This window comes from Sorex fumeus, unplaced genomic scaffold (genome assembly GCF_029834395.1).
Source record: "Sorex fumeus unplaced genomic scaffold, SorFum_2.1 ptg000041l, whole genome shotgun sequence".
Classification (NCBI taxonomy): domain Eukaryota; kingdom Metazoa; phylum Chordata; class Mammalia; order Eulipotyphla; family Soricidae; genus Sorex; species Sorex fumeus.
The window spans coordinates 8314805-8324627 of NW_026606098.1; the positions used below are offsets into that span (position 1 = coordinate 8314805).

A 9823-nucleotide genomic window follows, 5' to 3' on the forward strand; every position below is an offset into this window, starting at 1 on the left:
GAAGAGTTAGCCCCTGAGAGAGCCCCACTGGGCTCAGGCACCTATCCCCATTGCTCCCTCCAGTCCCCTCGGTGGGCCCAAGCAAGCTCCAGCCTGTCTCCAGGCCCTGCTGAGCATCAGGATGAGAGGGCTGTGTGGCACGTTTGTCACATGCTCAGAGGGAGCAAGGATGGAGGGGTGTACAAGGCAGGGCAGAAAGGAGGGCCTGAGGCTGGGACAAGGACAGACACCCCCTGGCAGGTGGTGTGGGACTTTGGGGCAAGCTGGTGCCTGTAGGTCGGTCACCTCTCCGAGGGAGCTCTGCCTGGAGGGACGAAGAGGGTGTCTTAGATCCTGGCAAAGCCCTCCTCTCTCCACTTTCTCCGTCAGGCCTATGAAAACCATTTCCAGTTTTGACTGGGGCTCCCTGGGAGGTTATCAGGGTGATAAGTGGGGAATGGGGTCTTGCCCACCTTCTGCGTAATGTGTATGTGGTGGGGGGTGGCAACTTGTGTTGGGCACCATTTGAAGGAAGAAGTGTTGGGGTGAGTGGCTTTGGCCTTCCACTACAGGACACAGGCGTGCTGCTTTGCAATGTCAGCATCTGTTGGGCCTGCAGGTGGCCAGGCTTCCTGCTACTTCAGACTCACTCCTGCCCCAGGGTCCACCCCAGCGTGATTGCCTCCTGGGTTGGTCTCACTGCAGATCCACGTCCCCCAGGGTGAGTGCTGCCAGGTCCTGGCCTTGAAGACTGGCCTTTGCATCCCTACAGCTTTTGGGCTGTTCTTAGAGGCCCTTGTGCTTGCTGGCTCTGACATCCTCAGGTGCTCTCCCAGGCCACCCTCCACCTGGCTTCTGTGTCCTCGGGGCGAGTGGGAGGGGGTGAACAGGGCGAATGCGCTTCCCTCCTCAGGCTGGCCGAAGGTCAGGGTTCCTGAGTCCCCTCCAGACTCTCCCTTCCCTGGGCCCAGCCGCTCAATACAGACCTCGCGCCAGCAGCTGGTGGCGAGCAGCCCAGGCAGCCTTGACCTGTGCGGGGCTTGTGGCCCTGGCCGCCTGCCCTCCCTCCCTCCAAATGACCACGGGAATTTGTTGGGTCCAAGGGCAGACTGCCCACCTCCTAACTCTCTGAGGCTCTGCCTAATTGGGGGTTCCTGGCTGAGCAGGACAGGCTCACTGGTTTTGGGGCTTCCAGATACACCTGGGTGTGGCCCGATATGCCAGCCCCCCACTCGTGACAGTCACAGGGTGCTCCTCCCTAGGAGCCTTGGGGTGCTCTCACCTCCCAGACTGCAGAGGACTGGTGGCCCTGTGTTGCAAGCGGCCACCTGTCCCTGCAGGCTGGTGCACAGGAAGTGCCTGCTGTGGGCGCCTCCATTTCCTGACAGACAGCACCTGAGCACCTCACTCCTCAAAATGAAGGCTGCATGTCACAGGCCGGTCAGAACCGGCTGTTGCCATGGTTTTCACTGTGGAAGGCACAGTGAAGGGTCACGTGATCGGGGAGGGAAATGCCTTTGTCACGTGACTTTTGGGTGGCCTTATTAGCATACAGGAAGTTCACTCCCTGCTGGCTGCTGAGTGATTCTTGATGGGAGGTGACGTCACTTCTTGGATGACTGTCACCCTGCTCGGGCACAGATGGGGCCTGGTGTGCTGGGGTCAGTGGGGAATGCAGGTCCTGGCTGAGAAGGGACGAGGCCTCGAGACGGTCGTCGCCTCAGTGTAGCCAGTACCTCCAGACCTGCATTTTCTAAAGTCGTCTTATCTTCTGCACCTGGGGGGGCTGTGGTGGGGCTGTTCTCCTCTATGATGCTACATTTCCAGCGGGGATGCTGAGGATATTTTTCCTTTACTGAAAGGGTGTTGGGTGATAGGCAGAGAAATCTGGGAACCATTGGGCCACTATCTAGCAGCCACTTGAGCTGCGGCTGGTGTCCATGGCATCGGCCTGGGAAGTGTGGGGAGTGCAGTGGGGACAGCGCAAAGGGTAGCATGGGCCCCGTATGGTTCTGCTCTCGGGCTTGGTGGCTGACCCCATGGCCAGCCCTGATCTGGACTCAGCACGAGGCCCAAAATGGCCTGGGCACATCTTGAACCAGCACTTTCTGGTGTCCTGCTCTGCAATGACCATACAGGTCACCTCAGGCCACTGTGGGCAGAGGTGTGGCCCCTGCCATTGAGGTAGAGGAACAAGACCTTGGCCAGCCCTAGGCCCCCGGTGCTGTTTCCTGTAGGCGCGTGACTTCAGGGGAAGGGGGAGGACTCCAGTCCTTTCCAGGTCTGTCCGATGTCCATCTGTCCCCCTGTCTATCCCCCTGCCCAGAGTTCCAAGGGAGTAATTGTGCCTCCTCTCCCCACGGGAGGTCCCAACTGTTTGCTGTGCCATAGCGCCACCTAGTGGGCACCATCCTGGGGTGCTTATACCATGCTGGAGTCAGCTCTCAGGCAGTCTGGGGCCCTTGCTCCTCTGAGTAAGGGGGGTCATCAGGCACAGTGTGACGCAGGTGCTAAGATCAGAGCACTCTGACCCTTGTGGGGCGTATCTGGGCAGGCAAATGGCAAAGGAAGTCACCATTGTTCCATTCATGCAGAGGATCAGGCAGACCATGCTCCCAAAGCCCGGGATTCCAGCTGACCAGGGCTCAGTGATCCCTGAGCTTGTTGGGAGGGTAGGTTTGGTGGAGAGCTGTAGGCCCAGGTTTGTGGTCTGCCGCAGTATCGGGCATAGGGCTGAGCACTATGGGAACTATCCGTTTCCCACTCAGCCCCTCCTGCCCCTCTATATCATGGTACCCACAGAGGAACAGGTCAGACCCCCTAGATTTTGAGGTGTGTGTCCCTTGGCTGGCAGGCTAGAGCCTCGATGAGTCACCCACCCTCCAGCCTTGTTCTCCAGGCACACAAGTGACTGCAGTCCTGGGGGCACGGAGTGAGACGTCAGCAACAGCGCCTGCTGTGCAGGGGCTGCGGTGGGCAGGGCCTGCTGGGTCCATGCGTGACCCTGATTGCACTGCACGGGGTGACGGGCTGTGCCACCGTTGTCTTTGCCCCACAGTGATGGGCGGCCCGAGAGGAGGGCCCCCTCGCCCGATGTGATCGTGCTTTCAGACAGTGAGCAGCCCACCAGCCCGCGGGTGAATGGGCTGCCCAAGGAGACTGTGGACACCAGCACCGAGGCACTGATGGTGAGTGGGCGGGCCATGGGGGGTGGGCTGTGTACCTCTGGCCTCCCTCACCCCACCCTCACCCCTTACCGTGCAGAAGAGCAGCCCTGAGGAGAGAGAGCAGATGATCAAGCAGCTAAAGGAGGAGCTGAGAATAGAAGAAGCCAAACTCGTCTTGCTGAAAAAGTTGCGGCAGAGTCAGATACAGAAGGAGACGCCCACGCAGAAGGTGCGTGGGGTCCCTGCAGGGAGGGACAGGGAGGGCGTGGCAGTTGGCAGCTGTGGCTGCAGGCCTGAATGTTGAGTGTGCAGTTCCGGCCGCCAGGTGCATTTCCCTTCAGGCCTGAGTGAGGGAGGGGCAGCTGAATTTGGGACACGTTTGTTTCTGCACCAGAGCTTTGCTGCCGCAAGCCTATGTCACGGGGTCCTGCTTCCTGCCCCCTGCATGGGCTGCAGCTTCGAGGAAGCTCACCACTGAGTCAACAGGCCGGATTGTCGCTCTCCCCCTCCACGAGGCGCCTGTCACGGTGTCATTATTTCAGTCAGTGCTTGGAGACCCAGGCGACCTGCAGTGGCACTATCCCTTCTCTAGTCAACATGGTCTCTCCACTCCCGGGGCCCCTGCCTAACTCTGGGACCTTGCCTTGGCTTTGCCTGCTGGACACAGTGAGGCCGAGTCCCCAGTGGGTTCCCGGCACCAGCACCCTCCCCTGCCCACATCCAGGCTGGCATGGGGATAGGGTCTGACAACCTCGTGCCCTGTCTTTTCTCACAGCCCACAGGCTCCTCAGGGAGCACCGTGACTACCCCTCCCCCGCTTGTACGGGGCACCCAGAACATTCCTGCCAGCAAGCCATCGCTTCAGGTCAGTGTCCTGTCTACATCAGGCCTGTTCCTTGTGAGTGACCGGTGAAGGGCACCCTGTAAGCACCCTTAGGACAGTGGCCAGGTGTGAGTAGGGGAGACCTGCTGGCCCCCAGCTCAGCCCATAGGCAGGAGTGCTTGGAGAGATGACCGTTCCCCAGGTTGGAGAGTCAGCTCCAAGGCGTAGAGCATCTGCCTCGCACACCCCATGGTCGTTTCCTCTCACCACATGGTCCCTAGAGCACTGCTGGCCCTGGCTCCAGACATGGACATTAAGAGAAGCAGATTTGTCTGGACCCTTGTGATGTGGGCCTCGTGGGGGGGCTCCATTGCAGCCCCTGCTCTGAGCTGCCTCCCCTCGGCCCCTTCTTGCACTTGGACATCCTGCGAGCTCATTGACTTGAGCCTCTTAACACGCCACTGTCCTTTGCAGACCTCCACCGCCCGTCTGCCCGGCAGTGTCATCCCACCGCCCCTGGTCCGTGGCGGGCAGCAGGTGGCCTCAAAGCTGGGGGCGCAGGCCAGCTCCCAGGTGGTCATGCCGCCACTCGTCAGGGGGGCCCAGGTGAGAAGGGCGCGGTGCCTGGGGTCAGCTTGAGCCTCGGATCCTCTGGGCCCCTCTCATTGTCACATCTCCCACTCCCACAGCAGATCCACAACATCCGCCAGCATTCAGGTACGGGGCCACCTCCGCTGCTGCTGGCGCCCCGAGCGGCTGTGCCCAGCGTGCAGATTCAGGGACAGAGAATCATCCAGCAGGGCCTCATCCGGGTTGCCAGTGTCCCCAGCACCAGTCTGCTGGTCAACATCCCCCAGGTGAGGCAGTGCTGAGAGCCTTGTTCAGGTCGAATACGGGGTCTCTGAAGAGGGAGGGTCTGTGCCCAGAGGGAAGAAGTGGACTGAGCCCTGTGCTGTATTACGTGACTCCAGTCATCAGCACTGAAGGGTCCTCTCGGAGGTGGAGTGGTGACAGGGATCAGGGCCATTTCCCAGAAGGCAGGATGCCGGCTCTCTCGGTGTCCAGGTGTGGGGAAGCAGAGGTCCGCCATGTAGTTCACCGGACATTAGCAACCTCCCCAGCCTGTTCTCTGCTGTCCCCTGAGGGTCCCTGTGCAGCCCCCGGGCGCCGTCCCAGCACTGGCTGACTGGGTGTCTCCCTCCCGAAAGTCCTCCCCAGCGTCGCTCAAAGGGACAACGTCCTCCTCTGCCCAGGCCAACTCCACCCCCAGCAGCGTGAGCTCGTCCACTGAGTCTCCTGCCAGCCGTCAGGCAGCTGCCAAGCTGGCGCTACGCAAACAGCTGGAGAAGACGCTGCTGGAAATCCCCCCACCCAAGCCCCCCGCCCCAGAGATGAACTTCCTGCCCAGCGCCGCCAACAACGAGTTCATCTATCTGGTGGGCCTGGAGGAGGTGGTGCAGAACCTGCTGGAGACACAAGGTGAGGGCCGCGCGACCCTCCACCATCTGGGCACCACGTGCTATCCCACAGATGGGAGAGGTTGAAACCACCATCCTATGGCATCTGTCATAGGCTCGGCTGGCTGTGAGGGAGGTTAGGTGGCACCATTGTGTTAGGGGGCCCCTGAGGGCCAGGCTTGTGTGGCTTGTGACCTGAGGGGGGGGGCGGGGGAGCTCTGGAGATGGGGCACCAGTGCCAGCTGCCAGCAGGGAGGCTCTTGTCCCCCCAGGCGGGACAGTCTGGCAGTCTCTGACCAGCTCCCGTCCCCTGCAGCGGGCAGGGTGCCGGCTGCCGTGGTGCTGTCCCGGGAACCCTACATGTGTGCCCAGTGCAAGACGGACTTCACGTGCCGCTGGCGTGAGGAGAAAGGCGGCGCCATCATGTGTGAGAGCTGCATGGCGTCCAACCAGAAGAAGGCGCTCAAGGTGGAGCACACCAGCCGCCTGAAGGCCGCCTTCGTGAAGGCACTGCAGCAGGAGCAGGAGATTGAGCAGCGCCTCCTGCAGCAGGGCGCCCCCGTGCAGCCCAAGGCCGAGCCCACTGCCCCGCACCCCTCGCTGAAGCAGGTGAGCTGCGCCGGGGCCCTGGGACAGACCTGGCTCTGGCCGGGAGCCTGAGGGGGCGGGCGGGCCGACCCCCCTGTCCACACGGCCACCAGCGCCCGCCCGGTGGCTACCAGCACGTCCAAATTGCCCTTAATGGGGGCCTTCAGCAAGGAAAACACTAATTTGCAGTTTCTTTAGCTCTCATTCCGCAGTGCGCTGGCTGGCAAGTACTTCTTGTCTCAACGGACCTTTCCCAAAAGCCACAATGAGACACAAAAGGGGCGTTGGGAAGAAATGTTCTCGTTAAATTCAGGACGGAAGCCAGTTGGAGATCACATTGTGTTTTTTTCGGTTGTTTTTTTTTTTTTTTTTAATTCTTTGCTTTCGTCGGCACTTTGGGTGTCCTCGGATGGCACTTTTGACTGGCTGAACACATCTCCGCACTGAGCCCAGTCCCCGCCCGCTCACTCCGGGTCACCCAGGTCAGCCCAGGGATGCTGCTGACCTCCCTTTCCACCCTCCCACCCCCCCCATCTGTGTAGGTCATAAAACCCCGGCGGAAGTTGGCGTTCCGCTCAGGAGAGGCCCGCGACTGGAGTAACGGGGCTGTGCTACAGGTCAGAACCGCGGCACCGTACACCCGCCGGCCCGGCCAGCCCAGGGCCCCACTTACCGGCTCAGTCGCCAGCTGTCATGCTACCTACATCTGTCTGTCTCTCTTACTCTCCTTCCCCACTTGGTGCGACTTCCTGGTCTCCTGATTTTGGACTCTAGGGACCCCTGTGTGGGTGGGGAGAGGTCTGCCGGAGCGAGGAGAGGCTGCGCTGAGCGTCTGGCCTTCTCGCCCACCCTTTCCCCCTGGTGAGCTGGGCCCTTGTTTCACTGTAGGCCTCCAGCCAGCTGTCCCGGGGCTCAGCTGCAGCTCCCCGAGCCGTCCTGCACACCTTCAGCCAGTCCCCCAAACTCCAGAGCGCCGCCTCGGCCACCGCCCTGGTCAGCAGGACCGGCAGACATTCCGACAGGGCCGTGAGCACTGGCAAGGGCGGCGCTGCCGCCTGGAAGAAGGCGCCACTGAGCACAGGTGGGGGCCGCGTGCGGGTTACGGGACGCTAGCCTGTCCCCTGGCTGCTCCCTGAGCACAGGTGGGGACCGTGTGCGAGTTACGGGGCACCGGCCTGCTCCCTGACCGCCCCTGGAGCCTCCTCGTGACCCCGCTGGGCCTGTGCTTGTTGTGTTGCAGGCGGGGCCCTGGCCTTCGTGAGCCCCAGTTTGGCGGTGCACAAGAGCACCTCAGCCGTGGACCGCCAGCGGGAGTACCTCCTGGACATGATCCCGCCCCGCTCCATCCCCCAGTCGGCCACGTGGAAGTAGCGTGAGCCGGCACTGACCACTGGCTCCCTCCACCGCCGCCTAGTCCTGTCACCTCGCTCGGAAGACCCTGCGCTCCGGGACAGGGGAGCGAGCGCTCCTTCGGCTTCTGGCCAGGTCGCTTCCTGGGGGCACGTGGACCGTCCCTGGGGACTCCCCATGGGCTTTCTTCCTTTCTTTGCCTTTAGTTTGCCCAACACCAGCAGAAACGCGGACCTCGGGGGCTGCTTCTGCTCCAGCCTCCCCCCACCCACCCCCGGACACTGTGACCCGCTCAGGCGAGGCTGGCGCCCTGGGCCCTCCCGTCGAGCAGAATTTTTGTTTTGTTTTGCTTCCTTGTCTCAGCCCCCGCCCTGGACTGTCGTCTTTATGACAGTCTCTCGGGGGAAAGATTTTTTTTTAATCACCTCATGATGATGGAGTTGAAAGTAAATCTTGCGGAACCAGGGGTCCCTGCCGCGCCCGGCGCCCCTCCTCAGCAGAAGAGCCAGCAGAGAACCCGGAGTGCTGGAAGCAGCCCGCCAGTGCCGCGAGAGGAGGCGCGAGCCGCGACTGGTGTGTCCGTGGGCCTGAGCAGGAAGTTGGAGCGGGGAGGGCTGTTGTTTTCATTGTTGTGGTCTATTTCATTAAATTTTTTTCTTTTCTTTTCCTACTTGGATGGGCAGCATCCTTGGCCTCCCTGACCTTGTGACTCATGGTGTGTCCAGGTTGGGCGGTAGCTGAACTTCAAGGGTTCAGTTGGGGTCTAGTTTAGAACCTTTCCGTAGAGCTGAGCCGGGCTTCGCCTTCAGCCTGTTCCTTTCTTCCTTTTTTTAAACCCTCTGTAGAGTCTGCAGAAACGTTTCACCAAGGATCAGGTCTCCGCGCGTGGTTTTTGCTTTCTCCCACTCCCTAAAAATCGCCTCCGTGAGGAAAGGCAGAAGCTGCGAGCGTGTGGGTGCGTGGGGTCGGCAAGATGGCCGGTACACGCCGGCTCCTGGCCCCCCGCTTGCACCCCAGCCCTGGTTTTCCTGCTCGTGCAGTTAGGGGCTAATTTAAAATCCTCGTTTGGCAGAGCAGCCGTCCCCTACCCCCTCCACAGCTTCCACATTCTAATAAAGGCTCATTTAACCCCTCACGGTGTGTGCATATCGCTGTGTAGAGAACATTTTTGATACGAAACAGATCTAGTTTTGCAGGCCGTTCTAATTTTTTTGTTGTGTGGAACTTGAGTTTCTCATTGATCTTTGTTTCCAACCTGAACGTGATGGGCTGAAGGCAGCGGGGCAGGGAACAGGGCAAGCGGCGCTTTCATTCCAGACCCAGGGATGGGGGTGGGCGGAAGGAGACCGACCTTCAGTGGGGAGTGGAAAAGGGTGTGTTTTTAAACACACACACAAAAAGAGTATGCAAACATTTCTATTCCTCGCATTTTTCTGTGTGCCTGGAAAATAAAACACCTGTCTTGTACTACTCCGAGCTGTTCGCCCTCTCTGTTCGCCGGCCTGGTGAGGACCGGCCCACACACCGCCGCCCTGCTGTGCCTCGGCTCGGGTGGACAGGCCCGGAGCCTGCTCGCCTGCTCAGGAACCACCTCTCACCTCTGCCCGCCCCTCCAGCCCCTTGGGGCACTCCCACCAGGGACCACTTACGCCGCGCGGACCTCGCTGTTCTGAAAAGGCAGGAGCGTGAGATGCCTTAATCTTCAGTTCCTTTCTCGAAACTTCCCTCCTGTCCTCCCCTTTCTGTGCGACTCCGGTGATGAACCTCAGCGGGCAGCTGTGACAGGATGTGCTGTTCCAGGAGAGGACACTAGGAAGCAGCTATGGGCAAGGGGCACCCTACAAGCTGGTCGAGTCCTGGGTCCCCTGGAGCACAGGCAGTAAGAATGTGGGACCTCCCCACCCCAAACAGCAATTGTAACCTCGCTGTTCCCATGGCAACCAGAAACCAAACCGCCATCTGCCTGAGGGTGGCCACGTGTATACTTGGGCAGTTAGACCCACGGGGTCCCAGGTCTCCTGTGACGGGGGACTCACCATGGCAAGTGAAAGTGCAGCTCCAGGGGCCTGTCACCACAGAAAGACAAGCCTGAAGCCGGATGGAACTGGCCCAGCGCCCTGGAGCAGCCAGGCTGTGACAGGACAGACAGATTCTTGGCCATTCTTTGGGGCCTTTTCCTGGACACCGATTTATGCTGCACACGACTTGGACTCGGCTCTTTTCTAAGGACTCAAGTTTTATAACGCTTAACAAAAGTGTAATAGGCATTTACACTAGTGCAGGGTATCTGGGAGGGTTGGTTTCTTTTTTTTTTTTTTTTTTTGCAGGGGTGGGGGTGCAGGAGGGAGGGTTGTCACTTGTATTTATTGTGACTCTAAATCTTTGATAATAAATGTAAACAAATGTTTGCCACCAAACCGGAATAGAAGTTCAATAAACAGGCTGGATTCTGGCTCGTG

General features: G+C 60.2%; 1 protein-coding gene across 8 annotated transcripts in view; it reads left to right on the forward strand.

Annotated features, from left to right (window-relative positions):
* GATAD2A (GATA zinc finger domain containing 2A) overlaps nt 1-8499 on the forward strand; it is a 47337-nt gene extending 38838 nt beyond the window's left edge. For 5 of the 8 annotated variants that reach the window (XM_056119365.1, XM_056119364.1, XM_056119371.1 and 2 more), the window contains 10 exons: nt 3038-3167; nt 3244-3375; nt 3922-4011; nt 4444-4575; nt 4659-4826; nt 5178-5448; nt 5743-6035; nt 6557-6631; nt 6903-7095; nt 7255-8499. In XM_056119365.1, coding sequence (XP_055975340.1) covers nt 3038-3167; nt 3244-3375; nt 3922-4011; nt 4444-4575; nt 4659-4826; nt 5178-5448; nt 5743-6035; nt 6557-6631; nt 6903-7095; nt 7255-7385 — 1615 coding nt within the window. In that variant the 3' untranslated portion in view covers nt 7386-8499. The remainder of the gene's footprint in view (nt 1-3037; nt 3168-3243; nt 3376-3921; nt 4012-4443; nt 4576-4658; nt 4827-5177; nt 5449-5742; nt 6036-6556; nt 6632-6902; nt 7096-7254) is intronic. The other 3 variants (XM_056119369.1, XM_056119366.1, XM_056119370.1) reach the window with 3 other exon arrangements.
* Nucleotides 8500-9823: the final 1324 nt, after the last annotated feature.